At 46.9% G+C, this 22,802-nt stretch overlaps 1 protein-coding gene across 1 annotated transcript; it reads right to left on the reverse strand.

Moving 5' to 3' along the window:
- Positions 1 to 256: 256 nt before the first annotated feature.
- CAMK1G (calcium/calmodulin dependent protein kinase IG) lies at positions 257 to 22,383 on the reverse strand. Its single transcript, XM_003410280.4, has 11 exons — positions 22,292 to 22,383; positions 14,739 to 14,867; positions 10,651 to 10,725; positions 8,244 to 8,382; positions 7,270 to 7,393; positions 5,827 to 5,902; positions 4,705 to 4,817; positions 3,876 to 3,954; positions 1,579 to 1,666; positions 903 to 1,327; positions 257 to 347 (listed from the first exon to the last, which is right to left on the reverse strand). Exons 1-11 carry the CDS (start codon positions 22,381 to 22,383, stop codon positions 257 to 259), a joined length of 1,431 nt encoding a protein of 476 aa, XP_003410328.1.
- Between the last annotated feature and the right edge of the window lie 419 nt (positions 22,384 to 22,802).

A 22,802-nucleotide genomic window follows, 5' to 3' on the forward strand; every position in this document is an offset into this window, starting at 1 on the left:
CTTCCTCCCTCTGCAGGGCAGGTGCCAGATTAGGATGGGCAGAGGAGTCTACGTCTTCCCTGTGAAGGAAAGGGGCTCAGGGTGAGGGTGGGGCTGCTACCTCTTGTCCCCCTCAGACCCCATCATTTAGACTCTGGGGTGGGTCTGCTCTCCCCAGGGCCTCCCCCCTGCCCCACACTCAGCCCTGGCCTTCGGCCCTCCTGCCTCTGGTCTCCTCACCTGAAAACTCCAGTGGCACAAGCAGAGGCTCCAGGGATCACATAATGAGACAGACCCCAGTCTGCCCAGCCCGGCAGTGGGAGCTGCCACTGGTTTTCACTGGCACCATGACTTCTGATTTGAAATGCCTGGAAAGGAGATGAAGCAGCAGATTTGATGTATTTGAAGAGAAAACAGAGCTGGGGGGTTGTCATTCTCTGTGCCTGTGGCATCTACTAAATTCTGCCTTTATGGGGTTCAGAAAGTACAATACCCTGCAAAAAAGACAAGCAAGCATCCCTCCCAGCCCCCAGACACCCAGGTCTCAGGGAACCTAGCGCTTACAGCTCATATGCACCCATTACTTTAGGGTTTCTGTGGGTGTGAACAGCGTCTGCAGCTCCTCTGAACCAGTGCCTCTATTCAGCTGGCTGAGTGGGTAAGTGAAAGCCGACTAACCCATTTTACAGATGAGCAAACCAGAAACAGACTTTCACTGACTGGTCAATGCGACACAGCTAGTGAGTGGTAGGGACAGGGCTAGGAGCATGTTCCCTGATGCCTGACCCAGAGCTCTTCCTACCCTATAGAACTGGTTCTGAGTGGGTGGGGCCCTTTTTAATCCCTTTCAGTCCTGTTGCCTGAGTTCTTTTAGACCCAGGCTGAGCTGGGCTGAGCCTCCAGTTCTGGCTGAAAATACTCACTGTTTTCTGTTGGCCTTTCTCAGGAGCGTGGGCTCAGAGCAGTAGGAGGACTTCCCTTTGCTCCTGAGGCTCAGGCAGCTGGCGCAGCAGCCACACGGCCCCACGGCCAGGGGTCCCTGCTGCATGGGCACCAGGCTGCTGCTGATGCGGAGGGAGCCGTTGACCAGGCAGTTGAGGGACCTGCCTCCAGGGGCAGTGGGACAGGGGCTCTGCTGGCAGGGCAGCCGGGTCAGGGCTGGGAGGGCAACACTCTGGTCCAGGGCGGGTGCCTCGGTGATGGTGATCTCGGGGGAACAGGGCCTAGAGGCTTCCAGGACTTGAATGACAGGCAGCCTGCTGTCCACCTCTGGGCGGACCAAAGGGCTGTGCAGGTTCATGTGCAGCTTTCTCATGTGGTGTACCACGGTGGCCGCATTGAAGGCTTGCTAAGGAAACACACCACCAGATCTCGCTGCTTCAGCCTCCCAGGGCCATGGGCTCAAGCTCTCCCTTGCCCTGTGCCCTCCTGAAACCAGTGTGCCGTCTTCTCATTCCAGAGAGGGCCCAGGGAGCACCAGTGTCTGCTGAGGTCCAGTCTACAGAGAAGTCCCAAGGAAAGCCTGTGCCCGCCTCTGCCCAGTCCAGCCTCCAGGGACCCAGAGCCGCCCCTTCCCCCACCCTGGAGAGGGTGACTCACCCTCCACTTGCTCTTGGCAAAGTTCTTCTGGATTTGGAGGCTGACTGACGGGTAGATGTCCCAGTGGAGGGCTGTGTTCCCATCAATCCTGTGGAGGCAGGAGGGAACACCTGACTGGAGGGTGGCTATAGAAATGCAGCTGGAGGTGGGCAGGGGGTGGTGCCCTCAGGTCCAGGTTAAAGCCAGGTGGAATGCCCCAGGAGAAAGGTGGCCCACAGCAGGAAAAGGCTGGAACCAGGGGTCCTCTGTCCCCTGGGGCAGGTCATAGTGGGCTTTTGCTTTGGCAAAAACAAGAACTTGCTTTCAACCAGGCTGGCAAGTTACTGGGGCACAGGCACGCCTGTTCATTCCCGTCATCTGTGGCTGCTTTTGCGCTGCAGCAACAGAGCTAAGCAGTTGTGACAGCGACCATACAGCCAGCAAAGCCTAAAACATTGACTCTCTGGCCCTTTACAGAAAAAGTTCACCAACCCTGCTCTAGAGGGCACTTGGGATGGCATCATCCTTTAGCTCAAAGCTTGGCTGGGAACCCACTTCCTCCTGGAAGCCTTCCTCAATCAGGCCCTCAGACACTGGGTGCACTTTCCCTGCCCCCTTGTTGCTATCGTTAGGTGCCATCTGCCTGTAATCTTCATGGGAGCAGATTGCTGGGTCTTTCTCCAGTGAAGTGGCTGGATGAGTGTGAATCACCAACCTTTTGGTTAGCAGCCAAGCACTTAGTCATTTTGCTACCAGGGCTCCCTGTCCTCTAAAGAAAACAAAAAACCAAACCGTTGCTATCATTTCTAAGGAGTGGCTGGTGGATATGAATCGCCAACCTTTTGGTTAACAGCCAAGCTCTTAACTGCTGCTCCACCAGGGGTCCGTATCTCCTTCCAAAAACCCAAACCAAACCCACGGCTGTCAAGTCAATTTCGACTCATAGCAACCCTATAGGACAGAGTAGAACTGCCCCATAGAGTTTCCAAGGAGAGCCTGGCAGTTTTGAACTGCTGACCTCTTGATTAGCAGCCGTAGCACTTAACCACTACACCACCCGGGTTTCCTCCTATCTTCTTAGCCCCTTCTTATTCACTCATCTCTGAGTGTTCCACAGGCACCTGCCATGTGCACAGCAGTGGGCTAGCCACTAAGGGGCCCAGAGAATTAAGGACTGTGGACCCTGATCCCTGGGAGCTTACAGTCCAGATGTGGGGTTGTTTCATCCCATAAACAAGAGCACTTCATGGTAGCTGTGCACTGAGTAAAGACAGCGGTAGGAACTTGGGCGTGGGGAGGTCTGCGCAGACTGCAGGAGTCGCGGCTTCCGGGAAGGAACAGAGACTGACCTGGATCCCGAAGGATGTGAGAGACAGAGCAAGAGACAGGACAGCCACGATGGTGAAAATGGCATGACCCAAGGTATAGTTAGGGAAGGCAGGGAGATAAGTATAGCTCTTAGTCCTATCTGCTGGAAATTGAGGTTAGAGATAAAGCATGAGGCCATATTGAGAAAAGCCTGGAAAGGCAAAGGAATTTAGGCTTGTTATGGCAGGAAGTGGGGAGCTATTGTAAATTCTTGAGCAGCAGAGTGGCTTTACCAATTGGATATTTCGTGATCTTAAATCACTTCACATGGTACATGTTTTGAGCACAGAGTAAAATGAAGCTCATAGGGAGAGGACCAAGGAGCTCTGGTGGTGTAGTGGTTAAGCACTTGGCTGCAAACCAAAAGGTCAGTGGTTCGAATCCACCAGCTGCTCTGCAAGAGGAAGATGTGGCAGTCTGCTTCCGTAAAGATCACAGCCTTGGAAACCCTGTGGGGCAGTTCCACCCTGTCCTATAGGGTTGCTTTGAGTTGGAATTGACTCAATAGCAATGGGTTTAGCTTTTTTTGGAAAGAAAGGGCAGAGTCACTTATTCTTAGGTGCCTCTGAGGAACTACTACAGAGAATTGCCCCTGTGGGGCCAATATAGGGGCCCTGGTGGAACAGTGGTTAAGCGCTCGACTGCTAACCAAAAGGTCAGCGGTTCTAAACCACCACTGGGTCCATGGAGAAAGATGTGGCAGTCTGCTTCCTAAGAGATTTACAGCCTTGGATACCTTATGGGGTAACTGAGTTTGGTTTGGGGGCCAACACACAGTGCTGCTGACAGCGTCCTCCTGTGCTTGATTGGAAGGCTCAGCTGCAACCTCAGGTCAGAACCTGCTCCAAGAACTGCTGTTGCATCTCCACCTGGACCTGGTAAACATCTGCAGGCTCACGGTTGCAGTGCTACGGAGTCAGCAAGGTTTGGGGAGGCAGGCGGTCACTCACCAGGGGTGCCTCAAGGCCTTCTCACAGGTGTATCGCTCACTTGGGTCCTTCTCCAGCAAGTGGCAAATGAAATCTTTGGCTGAGGGGGCAATCAGAGAGAAGACAGCTAAGGACCACATTGTGTGATTGATGGAAATTCACTTCCAGGCTGGTGGGGGTGGCAGCAAATGCATCTCTAGCTAATCTTCCACAGAAACAATTTTAAGTTCTCAAAAGAGAGAGAGAAAAAAAATCCAAACCACCTCACAACAGCCCACTATAAGCCACCAAGGAAGAGAGGCTCTAAGTTGCCTCACTCGCCCACACAGCCCTGCAGAGCCACCCTCATCATGAGGCACCGGTGTGTCTGCACACCACACGTGCGTGCATTTGCACAGAGATGGGGCCCACGTGTGAGGCTGGTTCCAGCTCTGCTCTCCACTTAACAGGCCCAACCAACATGCATGTGCTGTATTGATTGCCTCCTAGCATGCATGTACATTGCATGTTCTTGGGACTTGGCATCTAACCGCTTGGTTTTGCCAGTCCTACCTAGAACATTCCCCTCTGCCTGGCTTTGTCTTTGGCGCCTCTCATCTTAACTGCCCCCCTCCCCTTTACCAGGCATCCTGTGGTTCTGCCTTTAGGAAAACAAAAGCATGAGCCTCAGACACAAAGGATTTAACTGGCCTTAGAACCTGATGAAGATTTCTCCACTTGCCTTGGCAGCCTGCTCTATGAAACGCCCAGGGACTCTCAGAAGCTAGGCTGTCAGCCTTTGTTAGACTCTCTTCTCTTGGCAGCTTTGCCTTGAGCCTGTTATCTTGTTCTTTACACCCGCTGGGCTTACCTGACTCAGAGATGTCATCCCAGAATGGAGACTCAAACTCATAGTAGCCCTCCTTGATTTTCTCAAAAAGCTTAGACTCAGTTTCTTCGTAGAAAGGGGGATACCCACACAGCCTGCAGTGGAACAGGATGAAGAAGTGCTGGTGAACCATCCTTCCCTCCCTGGGCTTCACACCCCTCCCCTCAGATTTTGCAGGCAGGCAGTGAGGTCCCAGACCAGAGGTTGGACCAGGAGATGGATCTGCTTCAGACTCAGGAATGACACAGGCCCCATAAAGTTCTTATGCAGAAGCCGGGACTTGGAACAGACAGCCCTGGAAGGCCCCTGTCTCCCACCTCTGCCTGTACGTGGATGATGTGTAAAATATCTTTAAGAAAGATGGGAGAATGTCCACTTGAATGTAAGTTTCATGAGGGCAGAGATCTTCTTTATTCTGTTTTGTTCACTGCTGTAATCATTAGCACCTGTCCCAGTCATGGGCACAGAGTAGACAGTCAATGTATATTTGTTGAAAAAAGTGAAGGAGTGAGAGTCATTAATGAACACAAACTGAGGAAATTGAGAGCTGAACCCACACTAAGGGTAAGCAGTGAAAAGCAGGTATTTTCCTCACAGCAGTTTGCTAAAGGCAGGGAGGGATAGCAGGGAAGAAGGAAGGGCAGGTTGGAAAGGAAGAGGCCGGGAATGTTTGGAGAGGCCTGACAGACTTCATCCAGGCCGTGGTTTTGCCTTGGCTAATGTCACAGGAGAGGAAGCTGAGATGCTGGAACATTGGGTCCACCTGGCTTCAGAGCCTGGCTCAGCCTCTCTCCTTTTCACTGCCGTGTCCATGGAGTGGGACTCAGCACATTCATGTACAGTAAGTGCAGGTGGGCTGCAGAAGAAGGAGGCCAGGTCCTTGAACAGAGGGCTCACGCTGAGCTCTGGTTTTATAATCTGGTGGGCAGCAGGATAGAGGGACCTTCGGGGCTGTGCTCATGTGTCAGCCCGCGTGTGCGTACACACACCACACGCACATGCTCTGGAGGTGGGTGCTGCTTGGGGAGCTGAGACAGGGAAGGGAAGAGAAGGGGTGGGCAGGCTCTAAGATTTCTCAGGTGCTGAGCCAATGCTTCTACTCACAGAATGTAGGTGATGACGCCAATGGACCAGCAATCCACAGCCTTGCTGTAGGGTTTCTGAGCCAACACTTCTGGAGCTGCAGCAAACCAAAGACAGAGTCATGGCTGGGGACAAGAGGAGAGGGCTATAGGGTGGGGCCGAAGGTCAGTCAGGGCTTAGAGAAAAGGATTAGGGCAGCCATGGGGTTGTTATTGTTCCTATGAGAATGAAAACTCCTCGAGGGAAGAGGCTGTGTCATCCCCCCACCAGACTAAATCTTCCTGAGAAAAGAGTCTGTAATTTCGCCATCACACTGGGAGGTCCTCATGCCAGGGACTATGACTCCCCTATCAGACTTGAGATCTCCAGGTTTGTGTCTCCCCCATCAGACTGGGTATTCTCTGAAGGCAGGGCTCGTGTCTCCCTCCTCAGATGAGGGGTCACCAGAGGAGTGGCTGTGTCTCCCACTTCAGACTGGGAGATTTCCAGTGTTGGGGTGTCTCTCTCTCACCAGACTGGGAGTTCCCTGAAGGCAGATGCTGAGTCTCCCTATTAGGTCAGGAGCTCCTGGAGGGCAGGTAGTATGTCTCCCAACCAGACTCTGGGTACTTTCTGAGGTGGTGCTGAGTCTGCCCCATCAGACTGAGAGCACCATAAAAGCAGAAGCCCTGCATTCCTCATCGGATCAGGTCCCTCCTGGCAGTAGAGAGCCGACTTCTATATTTATCCCAGAGACCAGGGCTTTGTACCCAGTGGCACTCAGTATCTTCTGGTGAGTGGTCAATCTCTCTTTTTGGGAGACAGGAGATTTTTTCTTTTGAGTCTGGACCCTGTCTCCCACTCCCCAAGCTCAACCAGATAATGCTTGGCTAAGAGTGATTATGGACTTGATGGCAATGGGTGTGTGTGTGGGGGGGAAGTATCTCACCTGGTATCCTGCCCACTCTCACCTTTTGGGGGGTCGCGGAAGCCTACGGGGCTATTCACACAGGAGGCCCTACCCTGCCTGTTTCCCAGGGTGCTTTCCTGGGTATATATTTGAGGACCCACATTTGGGTACATTAGGCCCAACCTCAATATCCTCTGCTTCTGGGCTCCTAACAGTTCCGGACCAAACTCTCCTCCAGAAAGGAAACAAAGAGAGAGGGCTGTGACCTTGTCTTTGCCCCTGATTCAGCTGGGGAGAAGAACCAGGAAGTCTGTCTGCAGAAGTGAGAGCCAAAGTATAGGCAGGGCTGTGGGAAGGAACTCAGGGTTAGGCTAGCTTTAAAGATGTAGGATTTGGGAGCAGTAGTATGGTTTCAGAAATAGAAAGACTGGCTGTGCCTTGTAAGTGAATACTCTACCTGGATTGCCCCTGAATTGAACCCTGTCTCCTCACAACCACCCCTGTCTGTGATTGAGTGACATCTACGTGGTGGCATGTAGCCAATTGGACAACCTCCCTCCTGTTCCCAGGCTCACCCACATAGCCTGGAGTCCCACAGGCAGTGGACATGACACCGCTCTGTTCCATCTTGGACAGACCAAAGTCTGTGATCATGATCTTAGAATTCTCCTCAGGGGTGAGGTACAGCAGGTTTTCAGGCTGTGATGGAAGAGAAATATCATGCAGAGCAGGATGTAATCACCGAAACACACATCTCCTTCCTTCCCCTGATCTATAATTTCTCAGGATGCCAAGCCCTAGGTGTCTGACTTCAAGGCCAGGTTCATCTTCCCTCATTATTCCCTCCTTGGTCCTATCTGCACCCTTTCCTGACTTTATTTCACCTTATGGTGATTTATGTCCCCATCTCATTCATTCCCAACCCCTCCTTCTCCTTACCCCCAAGTACCCTGGGACTGTTAGTTTTTTAAGGTAACTAACATTTGGTTAAGGTGCTCTGGTGGTGCAATTGTTAAGAGTTTAGCTGCTAACCTAAAGGTTGGTGGTTCAAACCCACTTGGCAGCTCCATGGGAGAAAGACCTGGTGATCTGCTTCTATAAAGATTACAGCCAAGATAACCCTATGTGGCAGTTCTGCTCTGTCACATGAGGTCACTATGAGTTTGGAATTGAATTGGCCTCACCCAACAACAACAACAACAACACTTGGTTAACCATCTCTGATCTCTCCAAAGTTTGGTACCTGTTGCAATATAGACCTTCAATAAGTATTTGTTGTGTTTGATTTTGATTGTGGCTGGGTGCAAGATATGTGTGGATTATATACTAACTGTTGGAGGCATAGTGACTAGTTCAGGAAAAGGCTGAGATGCAAATCTGTAATAATTGTTCGATCACCCAAGATTCGTTTAAGGAATCTAAAGGGGAAAGGGTCTCAGGAATCAGCTGGTCCAACCATTTTATTTTGAAGAGTTTAGACTTCCCATGCTGCATGCGGCTTCCTGAAAAGCCATCATCAGTTTTCCATCAGAGGAGTCCCATCTGGCACCTTTAAATCTCTGTGCACAATGCCATTCTCATGGAGGTATTTCACTGCTGATAAGACCTGCTGGATCACCAGGCTGGCATCCTTTTCTGTGTAGACGCCCCGCTCCAGGATCCGGTCAAAGAGCTCCCCTCCAGAAACACTGTGGGCACAAGGGCAAGCAGGAATCCAGTTCTTATTTCAGGTCAAAGGAACTAGGAAGGTGTTTCTCTGTAGCCATGGGCAAGTGCGCATGGACTGTGATTCAAGGGTACAGGGAGGGCTACTATCACTGTGGAGTCATCTCTTTGGGCCAAGCATTGACCTCTCCCCGGAAACTCCCTTTAAAATGCAAATGTCCCCGTTTGGGAGCACACAAGAAGCCCTAATTCCTTAGTGAGAACACTTCTCTTAGCTACTTTCCTTCCTAGACTAGGACATAGGAAACCATGATGAAAAGGTGAGGGAAGACTGAAATCTGGGCAGACCAGGAAAGAGAAGGTGGGCAAATGAGACTAACTTTGCTTTTGCCAGGATTTCTTTCCTAATTTTTGAAAATTGTGATACTAAAAACTGGAATTAGGGGGGTGGGGACTGTAGGGGTATTTTGCAAATGGTATGCTATCGCAGGACTCAGGGTAGCCTAAAGATCAGCTCTGACCCCCATCAGTCCCATGAATACCATCTATACTATTTTTTTGCCAAGAAGTTTTCCAACCAACACTAGAACACCTCAGTGACAGAGAATTCACTGCCTCCGAAGACAGACTGTTTTCTCTTTTGGCAGCCTCTTAATCTTTCTATATATTACATTAAAATATGACTCCCTGTAGCTTCTAATACAATAAAAAAAAAAATACAATAGCAGATACCAAGTCCACAGTTGGGGCCATACAGAACGACCATTTTTACACGTGAATATTTTCAAGTATTTGAAGACAGTGAAATATTCTCCTAAGACCTTTGCTTATCCAGGATAAATATTCCCAGACTACTTCAGTCAGGGTTCCCAATCCCCTCACCATCCTAGCCCCCCTTCCTGCTGTCCATGACATTAAATCCAATGCTGTAAGTTGATTGGGAATCAGTGGGGACCCATAGACATTAGATGTGAATGCTGCATGCAACAGTACAGAGCAGTAACAAGCAAGCGTTACTTCTTCCACCAAAACGCATATCATCCCACTCTGCTGTAGGAGCCAGAGGCCCACAAGGAAGACCGTCTTTATCCACAACTGTGCGTTCCTGACTCTCAGCAGACTGAGTCCTGAAGGTGATGCTCTAGGAGGCTTGGCAGCCCTCAGTGACTTCCAAACCTGCCCTCTACCTCTCCACCTGCCCTTCGCCGTCTGACCTGACAGACCACATGCTAATCCTGCTGAGCCCGCCTCATTAAGACCGCCCATGGCCCCTGCTCACTTGTTAGTGCTGCTCTGGGCCCACCCCACCTCGATTCACTCTGCTCCCTTGACTGCCTGTTACTTGCCTTCACTGAGCCTGGAAATAATAGGCCGCTTAGACCTGGGTTAGCTCATTAAAGTTTCAGAGTGTTAGAGGGATACGAGGGATCAGCCTGTAAGTCAAAAAACCACACTGCGTCCAGCCACGCTGAGATTGTGGAGTCCTGTGTGTATAAGTGTGTGTGTGAGAGAGTGTGTGAGTATATGGTTTGAGTGTGTGAGAGAGTGAGTGTATGTGTGTATGTACTTCATAAATAGAAGTGTCTGAGCCAAGGCTGGGCCCTCAGGAGCCCTACTAATCACTACAAGTGCTGTTCTCCACCAGAACTCTTGTTTGGACATGACAGTGACCTAGAGACCTTTCCAATGAGGCACAGTTTCTATCCTACAGATAGACAAACATGATCACAGCCTGTTCTTAACCTGGTTGGCTCTCTTTTGAGAAAGTCTTTCTTTGTATTGAATTGCAATCTATCTACTGTGGTTTCTACTCCTACAATAATTTTACCCTGGAGTGATATTAAAGAATTTAACATCCAGTTTGATGGGCAAGCATGGTGCCAGAGAAAGGTTCTGCAGGCCCTCTGCTGTGCCAGGCTGTACACCTTCATGAAGTTCGTGGGTTGTGGAGAGGTTCAGAAAGGCCCAGGGGAGGGGCTGGAGCACCAGGGAAGCATGGATGGGCTGGAAACACAGCTATTTACTGGTGGGTAGGAATTATTTTAATAAGCAGTGAGGCTGTACTGGTGTATACCAACTCAATAATCAGCCACAGTTTTACCCCTCAGCCCATGCAGAATACTCCCACGGCCAGAAGCGCCCTAAGCTAAAGAAATTCTTGGCATTTTAGAGCTCTTTGAACTAATTCTTGATTCTGCCTTTCAATCATCAGTCTTACCTCACCACCCACCAACTTCTACAAGCCCCTGTGCCAGGACCTTTGCAGAGGTAGTGGGTCACCTTTCACTTACAGCTGCATGACCAGGTAGTAGTGAGTGGTACTCTCATAGATGTCTTCCAGGGTCACAATGTTTTCATGCTTGATCCTGGAAAAAAATCTAAGTGTTATGGTTGGTGAAAGATCTGAGATTCAGGTTGTCGAAACAAATAATGTGGTAGCAGCCCAACTGGACTGTTATTTCTGAGAGAGACTTTTGGTGACAATGTTTAGAAAGATTGAGTCCTTGTGAAGCCTTCATAACAAGAAGGCTGTAACAATAATCCCAGAGAAAAGATTCCCAGTGTGGTGTTCAGTCTATACTCGTCGAATAAATGTTGATCATCCTGCTGAACGTAGGGGTAATGCATTTTACTGTTATTTTAGGAATTTTCTTAAACCTTACCAAGAGAGAAAGTTGAAGAACTGAGGAAGGCAGAGGGAGCACCTAACAAAAGATTATTCTATAAAATGGGTTATCTCCTTCAGAGGTCTTCTTCGGAAACACTGCATGAAAACAGTGTAGTACACCAGAAGAAGTTTGGATTAGTGAAGAATATTGAATATGCCACAGGCTGCCAAAAGAATGAACAAATCAGTTTTAGAAGAAATACAACCATAATGTTCCTTAAAGGCAAGGATGGTGAGACTTCAGTTAGCTTACTTTGAAACACATCATGAAAAAGACTAATCATGAGAAAAGGGCATTATATTTAGTAACGTAGAGGGTCAGAGGAAACAAGGGAAACCCTCCGTGAGGTGGATTGACACAACAGCTGCAACAATCAACAATGGACTCAAACATGAAGATAGCAGAGGACGTGGTAATGTTTCTTTCTGTTTTGTCTAAGGTCACTGTCATGGAATTGAATTGTGTCCCCCAAAAATGTGTGTATCAATTTGGCTAGGCCATGACTCCCAGTATTGTGTAATTGTCCACCATTTTGTCATCCGATGTGATTTTCCTCTGTGTTGTAAATCCTATCTCTATGATGTTAATGAGATGGGATTAGTGGCAGTTATGTTAATGAGGCAGGACACAGTCTACAGGATTAGGTTGTGTTTTAAGACAATCTCCTTTGAGATGTAAAAGACAGAAGTCAGCAGAGAAATGGGCAGACCTCATACCATCAAGAAAGTAGTGACAGGAGAAAAGTGTGTCCTTTGGACCTAGGGTCCCTGGGCTGAGAAACTCCTAGTCCAGGTGAAGATTGACGACAAGACCTTTCTCCAGAGTTGACAGAGAGAGAGAGCCTTCTCCTGGAGCTGATACCCTGAATTTGGACTTCTAGCCTACTAGACTGTGAGAGAATAAACTTCTGTTTGTTGAAGCCATCCACTTGTGGTGTTTCTGTTATAGCAGCACTAGATAACTAAGACAGTCACCGTGAGTCAAAGGTGACTCAATGGCAATTAACAACAAGAACAAATCTCTTGATGGTTAATCATGGAGAAAATGTTACAACATCATTATTCTGGGAGACTGTGAGGAGTAACAGAGATGCTCATTTTTGGAGTCTGTTCTGTGGAAAACAAAAGACCTTAAATCAGTGATCCTCAACTAGAGGCTGTTGTGCCCCCCAGAGGATGTTTGGCAATGTCTGGAGACATTTTCTTGTCATGACTGAGGGAGTGTTATTGACATCTATTGTGCAGAGGCCAGGGATTCTGCTACACACCCTACAATACACACACAAAAGAATTATCTGGTCCAAAATGTAGTAGTGTAGCAGTCCAAAAAGCCTGCCCTGGACTACCTGTGTCTGAGATTACTAGAGGCTGAAGCAGCAAGACAGCCATATTAGTTGAGAGGCTTGGCTTTTCCAACAACAATTTTGTGAATGTTTTTTCAGAAGGAAAGTCTCTAGGCATTTTTACTCATGGCTGCAAGCACAGGGATTCAGAATTTAGACTGAGTCAGGTAGGCCTGGGGTCAGATCTGGCCAAGGTGCTTACTAACTGGGTAACTTTGGCTGGCTTACTTAAATCTTCTATGCCTTGGTTTCCTTGTCTGTAAACAGCACCTTTGTCATAAAGTTATCTCAGGATTAAAAGATATAATGTATATAAAGTGCATGTATAGTATCTGGGGAATAGTAAATACGTAATCAATAGTAGCTATTATCATCTTTAAGGTATTTTTAAAAATATAGACATATCATAGTAGTTACATGATGCATTCAACTACACTTAGAAGCTGACAACGCTGTCATTAATGCATTGATTCAATCGCTCACTGAACCAATATTGAGCATCTGCCACATTAAAAAAAATTTTTTTTTTTTTTTTAGGGACTGGCAAACGAATGCAATGATAAGAAAGACCACCATAGCCCCTGCTATCGATGAGTTTACAATCTCTCTATTCCCTGATCTCCCTGGAGCTCAGACCTATATCTCCATCATCCTACCAGATACCTCCATGTAAAGATAGGCAGATACCTATATGCAGCATGTTCAAACAAATTTATTTCTATTTCCTCCAATTCTACATGTCCTTCTTCATTCTCTATCCCAAGCAATGATATTACTGTCCACGTATTCGCTCTATCTCAAGGTCATTTTGTTTCTATTAAAAAAATTCTTTATTGTTGTAAAGACATACATACAAAACATCATTTGTCAATTCAATATTTTTCAGGTGTACAATTTGGTGATATCGATTACATTAATCATGGTGAGCAACTATCATTTAGGGTCATTTTTAAGGCTCCTCTACTCTCCTAGCAGGCAGCACAAACACAACCACTCCTCTCTCTGAAACATCTCTTGAACCCAGTCTTCTTTGCACCACGTGATTCTGCCACAACCTTTACTTGTATCCTAACCCCTTACTGAGATCACTGTGAAAGTCTTGTGATTGGTCTCCCATCCTCTAGGCCCACATCCTCCAATCCATCCTCCACCATACTTAAAGAGGATAGCTCTAAAATATAAATATGATCATGCCCCTCCTTACCTAAAATCCTTTAATGACTGCTCTTTGCCTACAGAATAAAGTCAACGTTTGTTATCATGGAACCCAAGACCCTTTATCATCAGATTTCACTTCACTGTTTTAGTTTCATCTCCTGTCCCTTGATGCTACTCATTCTAAGTTCTGGAGCTTCCAGTACTTACTCTTCCCTAATAGCCCTTCCATGACTCTGTGTTAAAGTGTATGCTACTCTTGGCCTGAATTCCCCTCTTACTCCTCCTCTTGTGCACTGCCCCTCCTGCCCTCACAAAATTTTACTCATCTATCAAGGTCCCTGTTCTTTGAAAATGTACCTAATAACCCATCCTCATAAAAACACACATGTAGGCAAAATGAATTCCTGTTTCCTCCAGACTCTGCCTTCTGCTAGTGGGACTCACATCCAACAGGACCAGAGTGTTACGGGCCCTTCTGTCTCTAAGGAGTCCTGTTGGCGCGATGGTTAAACACATGGCTGCTAACTGAAAGTTTGGCGTGTTCAAGCCCACCCAGAAGCTCCACAGAAGACCTGGCAATCTGCTCCCATAAGTATTATAGCCTAGAAAACTCTATGGGGCAGCTCTAGCCTGTCACATGGGGTTGCTATGAGTCTGAATCGAATTGATGGCACATAACAACAACAACAACAATCTCTGTTTCTGCCCAGAAAATGTGAGCTCCTGAGGTGAGAAATTTTGTCCATCATCCTTGTGGTCCTAATACCTCACTCATTTTGGAACACCATAGGAGGTCTGTGAGGGTTTGTAGCATGAGCTCCACTATAAACATTTGATAATTTGTTAGTGTAGTTTCCATAATGATGGCTGGGTACAAATTGAGCCTAATTTCCAAATCTTATGCTGCTAATTATTTATTCTTACTGGTGTTGGCCCTCTATTGATTTTGCTCCTTTGAGCTAATTACTCTCTGGCCTACGTGCACAAACCAACTCTGCCACAAGCCGTGTCACTAGTTTATTTGCTTAAAAAAGAAACGGTCAGATAAGACAGGTGTCTGACTAAACTTAGCTGACTGACCAAACTGACCAACAACTAAGTCAAAGGGAGCAATCCCTTTGGGTGTGGAAATCCAGCTTCAGTTCCTGAAGGTAATTTTTGAGGGAAATGTGATCCCAAAGTTGTGCCTTACCAATCCAACACCACTCACTTTTTCAACACAGCGATCTCGTTCTCCAGGCTGCTGTCCCGGAAGGCAGGTGACTTCTTGATGCACTTGAGGGCAAAGAGCTTCCCAGTCATCCTTTGCTTCACCAGGAAAACTTCTGAAAAAGCTCCCCTGAGGAGAAGACACCAAGAGATAAAATTTAGTGCTGGTTGGCTACAGAGCATTGCTGGAAGCAATAGAAATGAGTAGATGAAGGGAGGTGTGGACGGTAATTAGTTTCCATTGTCATCATGTTACTGGAATTGAATAAGGTTCTTACCTCTCACTGGTCAAGAATGAGCAGGTAAGACATGAAGAGTTTTCCACACAAGCAAAGCTTTATTGAAGAGGCTTGCAAATGGAGACAAGGAGGGCCTAAGCTATGCTTACCCTCGTCTCACAGAACAAAAGACTTGCCTGAGTTTTTAAAAGTTTTTAGGCGGAAAAAGATTCATGTTTATTCACGGGGATAGGCGGGGATATGTTAACTAAGGTGTGCAGTCAGCAGTTTTCTAAGATGGCTCCTGTCCAGGAGGCCTCTGGGATTCATAGCAGGACTTATTATGGGGTGTCATGCCTGCACAGTCTCTCGCTTCCCGAGTTCGATTCCCCAGCTGCGGCTGCACCCTGTCACTACCCCTCGTGGAAGGTCACAGAGTGGTCATAGGTGGATGCTCTGCACATGTCCCTGGGGCTGGTTTTATCCAGCTGCTTCTGAAAGACAACTTTAAGGAAGTTTCCGGGCTGTTTTCTGATATCCTGTACCACTGTTCTGGGGAATGGCTTTGTTTCTGTGCCCTGACCCATTTCCTGTTACTTCGTTTGCAGATTTGGGGGCCCCTATGTTCTCTGTTTTAATTGTGGTGCCTGATTAACTATTATTTTTATGTTCTCTGTTTTAATTGTGGTGCCTGATTAACTACTATTTTTATTATTTGAATACTATTAGGGGAGAGAATAGTTCATGGGTGGTGCAAACGGTTAACATGCTAGGTTGCTAACTGAAAGGTTGGGGGTTTGAATCCACTCAGAGGTGCCTCGGAAGAAAGGTCCAATGATCTACTGAAAATTCAGTTTTTAGAAACTCTAGGGAGCACAGTTGTACTCTGATACAAATGGGGTCACTGTGAGTTGGAGTTGACTCAATGGCAACTTTGTTTTTTTTAAATAAGGGGAGGCAGAGTTTAAGAGAGGAAACAGCTAAGACAGAGTAGAACTGCCCCATAGGGTTTCCAAGGAGTGCCTGGTGGATTCAAACTGCTGACCTTTTGGTTAGCAGCTGTAGTTCTTAACCACTACGCCACCAGGGTTTCCCCCTCTTTCCTGCCATCTGGGTATTCTAGAATGCCCCTCTTTCCTGCCATCTGGGTATTCTAGAATGAAGGCCCGATAGCACTCAAGCTTTCCTAGGCTTTAAAAACCTTCATTAGGGATTACTTGGTGTTTCTTGTGATGAGTTTCCTGTTGCCCCAGCTGCAGTTGGAACTGAGTTAATCAAAGCCTTTAGAGCTTGCTGTATTCATCCATTCACTCACTAACTCCTCCATCCAGGATTTACTGAGCACCAATGGAGTCCTAGACACTGGGGATAAAAGGTGAGTAAATGGTACTGCTCTTAAGGAACCAGTAGTCTACTGAAGATCACAGACAAGTAAGCAATTAACATTTGATTTGAAAAATGTTATCAGGCATCTAGTGAATGCTTATGAAATTGAGGAACTGTTTGTGTGAGGCGCTGTGATCAGTAGTGGTCTACCTTAGAATCTAGTGTGGGAGACAGACACGTATGGATAAGCATGGGGTATTATGAGATCACAGAAAATGATCATTAAGACAAGGTATCTGCTATGGTTGGGCAGGTTATGTGCTGCACAGTTCCAAGAGATGCCATTCACCTTGGCGCCAGTGTAGATTTTCATACAATAATTATGACAACTTTTCTGGCAAATGGCCTAGAGAAAGGAATACTTTTTCCTAGTTTGTACAAAGTGACCACTTGGGCTAGTTGAGGAGCACACAATACCTGGCCCCCTGACTTAAGAACACTATGAGCTTGGTCTTAATGGATGAGAGAATTGTTGTTGTTAAGTGCTGTCAAGTTGGTTCCGACTCACAGCGACCCTATGTATAACAGGACAAAACACTGCGCGATCCTGAGCCACCGTCACAATTGTTGCTATGCTTGAGCACATTGTTGCAGCCACTGCGTCAATCCATCTCGTTGAGGGTCTTCCTTTTTTTCGCTGACCCGCTACTTTACCAAGCATGATGTCCTTCTCCAGGGACTGATCCCTCCTGCTAACGTGTCTAAAGCATGTGAGACGTAGTCTCACAACCCTTGTTTCTAAGGAGAATTCTGGCCGTACTTCTTCCAAGACATACTTGTTTGTTCTTCTGGCAGTCTGTGGTATGTTCAATACTCTTTGCCAACACTGTAATTCGAAGGCATCAGTTCTTCATTGGTCTTCCTCATTTATTGCCCAGCTTTCGCATGCATATGAGGCGATTATAAATGGAAACTGCTAAATAAGTATTTATTTAATGAATACATGCATGGATGGATAGATAAATGTGTGAGAAGTTTGGAGTGGGATTAGTTATGTGCCCTATTCATCTCTAGGCCCCCTTTCCTTATCAGTAGAATGAGGGAATTGAACTACCAGGCCTCTCTTAGTCATCTAGTGCTGCTATAACAGAAATACCGCAAGTGGATGGCTTTAACAAAGAGAAGTTTATTTCCTCACAGTAAAGTAGGCTAAAATCCAAATTCAGGGCATCCGCTCCAGGGGAAGGCTCTCTGTCTCTGTCAGCCTTCTTATCAATCTTCCCCTGGACTAGGAGCTTCTTCACTCAAGGACCCCAGGTCCAAAGGATGTGCTCTCCTCCTGACACTGCTTTCTTGGTGGTATGAGTTTGCTTGTCTCTCTGCTCCCTTCCCTTTTCATTTATCTCTTGTAAGATAAAAGGTGGTGCAGGCCACACCCCAGGGAAACTCCCTTTACACGGGATCAGGGATGTGACCTTAGTAAAGGTATTATAATCCCACCCTAATCCTCTTTAACCTAAAGTTACAATCACAAAATGGAGAACCACCACACAATACTGGGAATCATGGCCCAGCCAAACTGATGTGCACATTTTTGGGGGGGACATAATTCAATCCATGACATGGCCTTAAAGATTCCTAGGAGCTGTGACATGCTAAGACCCACCTTGGGCGTTCTCACCTGTGACCTTGGGGCCACACATGGATGGTCCACTTATTTCACAGCTGACACCTACTCTTGCTCCTCTTAAGGAATGGGATCAGATAGGCCCTCAGTCTGTACAGCCCTGGGGACATCGTTTGTATCCCCTGGTTTTTCTTCAGTGTATGTAAATAGTGCCTTCTAGAGTTGTGCAATGCTGTGGCAATTTGAAATGGTGTTACTGTTCTTTGGCTTCAGACTGCTTTAGTCACATACTTTGTGTGTGGAGGTGTGTGTGGTGGGGATGGGGAGGGGGATTAGAAGACTTAACTGTGCCTCCTGCCAGGGTAGGGAGCAGAGAGCTACTTTTCAGCCACCAAAGTTGCATGGGTCAGAAGCCAAGAAGACAAGCAGGGCCAGGAGTGCCTACTGCGATGGAGCTTGGTTTGCAGTTCCTGCTCAGAATAGCATTCCTTTCTCTTTGGGAGCCTGGGCAAAAGGTGGGGTGGGGGACCAAGGAGAAAATTCTCTTCCAGAAAGGAGGAGGCCCAGGACTTGGGTGACATAGCCTAGCTACAGATGAGCTTTTCCCAGTAAATACTAAAAAAAAAAAATTTTTTTTTTTTTTTTTTTTAAAGCTGCCCTAAATTAGCAAAACCAGTCACAGCTGAGTTGGTTCCAACTCATGGTGACCCCATGTGTGTCAGCGTAGAACTGTGTTCCATGGGGTTTTCAGTGGCTGAGTTTCCAGAAGTAGGTTGTTCTGGGATTGTGGATGGGTGTCTGGACAGAGTTAATAGAAGGCCATTCTACCTGGTGTGTTGTTCCAGAAGAGCTGAGGACCAGGAGAGGAGGCCTTTGTCATGGTATGCTGGTGCCTTCTGCTTAGGGGAGTCTGTTCTTCCCGCTACCTACACCCCGCAGCATCCCACCTCACCTTGGTAGCTTTATGGGGTTTGCAGCCTGGGTCTGTTTGTCTTACTCCTAAGCTCCACAGAGGTGTCTTCTCATTAGCCTCTGCTTAGCCCAACTGCTGCAACACCTGTGACCTGTTCCCTGTTTGTCTTCCCACTCCCCTGAATCAGTGCTGGGCTGGCTACATTAGAGTCACCAGAGACACACTTAAAATGCAGATTCTTGGCCACTGGGTCCTATCTCCTCAAATTTCAGTTTAGTAGTTCAGAACAGGAATGTGTATTTTTAAAAAATTACCTAGCTAAGATGATGTTAGGGAATTATTTTAATTTTCTTGAGTGTGACAATACTATTGTGGGCATATAAGAAAAGTCTTTATTCTTAGCAGATGCAGACAGAAAATTCGGAGGTGAGAGGCCATGTTGTTTGCAACTTGCTTTCAAATAGCTGAACAAAAAGTGTGTGTGCATGTGTGTGTACATGTGTGTGGAAAAATATGGTGAAATATTAATAGCACTGAATTTAAGTGGTTGGTATATTTGTGTCTATTATAATATTAATTCCCTTTTCTTTTATGTTTAAGCATTTTCATAATGAAAAGTTGGAGGAATCAGCCACTGTGGAAAACAGTATGGTGGATCCTCAAAAAGTTAAACATAGAATTACCATAAAAAAAAACCATATGACCCAGCAATTCCATTCCTAGGTATATGACCAAAATAATGGAAAACAGGGACTCAAACAGATACTTGTACACCAATGGGGATAGCAGCGTTATTCACAACAGCCAAGGGTAGAAATAATCAGAATGTCCATCAATAGATGGATAGATTAACAAAATGTGGTATATACATGCATTGGACTATTAAAACAAAACAAAAAAAAAAAAAGAAAAAAATACCCAAACCTATTCCTATCGAGTCAATTCTGACTCATAGCAACCCTATAGGACAGAGTAGAACTGCCCCATAGGGTTTCCAAGGAGTGCCTGGTGGATTTGAACTGCCAATCTTTTTGTTAGCAGCCATAGCTCTTAACCACTCTGTCACCATGGATTATTATTCAGCCATAAAAAGGAATGAAGTTCTGACACTTGCTATGACATGGATGAACCTTGAAAACATTACGTAAGTGAAATAAATCCAAAACCAAAACAGTTGCCACAGAATCATTCTGATTCATGGAGACTCCATATGTGTCAGAGTAGAAATGTGCTCCATTGGGTTTTCAATGGCTGATTTTTCAGAAGTAGATGGCCAGGCCTTTCTTTCAAGGTACTTCAGGATAGACTCAAATGTGAAATGAGCCAGATAGAAATAAAAAATATTGTATGATCCCACTTCTATGAAACATCTAAAAAAAAAATCCCATTGCCGTTGAGTCGATTTGGATTCATGGTGACCCTATAGGACAAAGTAGAACTGCCCCATAGGGTTTTCTTGGCTGTAATCTTTATGGAAGCAGACCCCCACATCTTTCTCCCATGGTGTGGCTGGTGGGTTTGAATCATCAACCTTTCAGTTAGCAGCCAAGTGCTCAACCACTACACCACCAAGGCTCTTTATGAAACATCTAGAATAGGCAAATTCATAGAGACATTAAGTAGATTAGTGGCTACCATGGGCTGGTGTTGAGTGGAGAATGACTTTGGCTCCTAAATGAAAGGTTAGCCTTTCTAATCCACCCAGCGGCTCTGTGGGAGAAAGACCTGGTGATCTGTTTCCAAAAAGATTACGGCCAAGCAAACCCTATGGGGCAGTTGTACTGTGTCACATGGGTTGCTACGAGTCAAAATTGACTCGATGGCACCTAACAGCAACAACATACTTTACCAAAATTAAAAAAAAAGCTGGGGGGATAAGCTCCCCAGGTGGCTTTGGTGTTCCTAGGGTTAGAAGCCACTGAGGTAGATGTCGTTGAGCTCAAAGAGGGCAGGTATGACTGTTTTTGAGCACTCTGTTCCCAGTCCTACAACACAAGTCTGAGCAGATGATAAATAAGCTTTTATCGACCTGGGCTTCCTTCTTCTCTTGGCTTTTGGAATGCTTAGCAAATCACCTCTGATTCACCCATGAGCTTAGCCCTTTTTCAGCCGCTTAATCTTGGCAGGCCTAACACTGATGACCAGCAGTGGTGCAGGCTGGTCCTACTGTGCTGAGCTCTGCTTGGAGGTCTCTCCTTAGGGCCAGACCTGGCTCCTCTCCACCTGAGGTGAAACTGTGGGCAGCCATCATTGCCTGAGTTCATTGCCTCCTGGGCAGGGCAGAATGGAGCTAAGCTTAGCCAGAATTGGCTAAAGTGAAAGCTTGCCTGAATGGGCAGCCCACTAACTGCTTCTCACTGCCCATGCCCAATTAGTCTTAACTAATTAGCTGACCTATAGGGTCACTATGAGTTGGAATTGACTTGAAGGCAATGGGTTTGGCTTTTTTGGTTATTAGCTGACTGGCTGGTGTTCTGAAGAGGCAGGGCTGGTGGCCTGAAGTGCCTGCTCACCTGTGTCAGAGACTGCGTGCCTCTCTGGAGGAGAGGCAGAAATAAGTGGGCACTCAGCTCCAGGTGAGCTGTCCCTGGTCTACATTGTCAAGAGGCAAACAGAGACACCCCGAATGCTGGGAGGAGTTTGGACTACAGAGTGACTATTTTTCCAACACAGCCAAAGCACTTAAAAAGGGAGAAGAGGGTGGTTGTGGGGAACTGGTTCAGGTGTTGTGTAGGCCATGAGCTCTCTGGACCCCAGAAGCCCCTTTTCTTCCATATAGCTGACTACAGAGTTGACCTGTTCACTGCCAGGGAAAATAAAGAAGATGGGTGAGGAAACCCAGCAAAATCGTAGGTTCAATGACTCTCCGAAAGTGCTGTGGGACTTCTCTCCTGAGATCAGTGCAAGAATGCCTAATTGGCATAGATCAGGAAGTAGGGTGGGGTTCACTGGGAGTGGGTCAGAAAGAGGCAGAAACTGGTTGAGAGAGGCTGGTATGCCCTGAGGTGTCCATGCATTAATTGTCCTCTGTATTAACCTAAGATGTCCTCCCCCTGCCCACCTCCCAAGGCCATAAAATTTTCCCTAGGTTCCTTACCAGTTGCAGTGGGTCAAATCTGACTGGAGACACTATGTGTGTCAGAGTAGAGCTGTGATCCACAGGGTTTACAATAACTGGTTTTTTGAAAGTAGATCACCAAGGCTTTCTTTTGAGGTTTCCCTAGGTGGACTCGAACCACCAACCTTTCAGTTTGCAGCTGAGCTCGTTAACCCCTTGCACCACAGAGAGGCTCCCTAAGTCCCTTTGACTCAATGGCAATGGGTAGGTCCCTTAGAGCTACTGAAGTTATATCACAGCGAGCCTCAGTTCTAGTTCACCAGTTGCTACTAGCCCAGAACAACTCTTTCTTTTCCAACTCCCCGCTGTAGGCAGCCCAACCCAGCTCTGGCTTCCTAGCTCCAGGACTTACGATCCCAGCACTTCCATGAAGATGAATGTTTTCCGGATGTTGGTGGTCTGTTTCTTCCAGGAACTGCAGTCAACTTCTTCCTTTCGACCCATTGCCTCCAGAGTTGAAGCTTCTGGGGATGCTTTGTTTGAAGAAGGAAGGAAGGAAGGAAGGAAGGAAGGAAGGAAGGAAGGAAGGAAGGAAGGAAGGAAGGAAGGAAGGGAGGGAGGGAGGGAGGGAGGGAGGGAGGGAGGGAGGGAGGAAGGAAGGAAGGAAGGAACGGAGGGAGGGAGGGAGGGAGGGAGGGAGGGAGGGAAAAAAGTCTCCAATCAGCTAATTTCTCACAGAAGATGAGAAAAAGTTTTGAGAGGAATTATGTGATGGCCAGAAGGATTAGGAGAAATACCTGGATAACTGGCAAAAATAAGACTATTCTCCCCACTTATTTTGTTAATTGCTACAACCATGTTATTGCATACCCCCCACATGCTCTTGTGCTAGTACTATGAACACAGAATCAGTAAGGCCCAGT

This window comes from Loxodonta africana, chromosome 20 (assembly GCF_030014295.1).
Source record: "Loxodonta africana isolate mLoxAfr1 chromosome 20, mLoxAfr1.hap2, whole genome shotgun sequence".
NCBI classification, from domain to species: domain Eukaryota; kingdom Metazoa; phylum Chordata; class Mammalia; order Proboscidea; family Elephantidae; genus Loxodonta; species Loxodonta africana.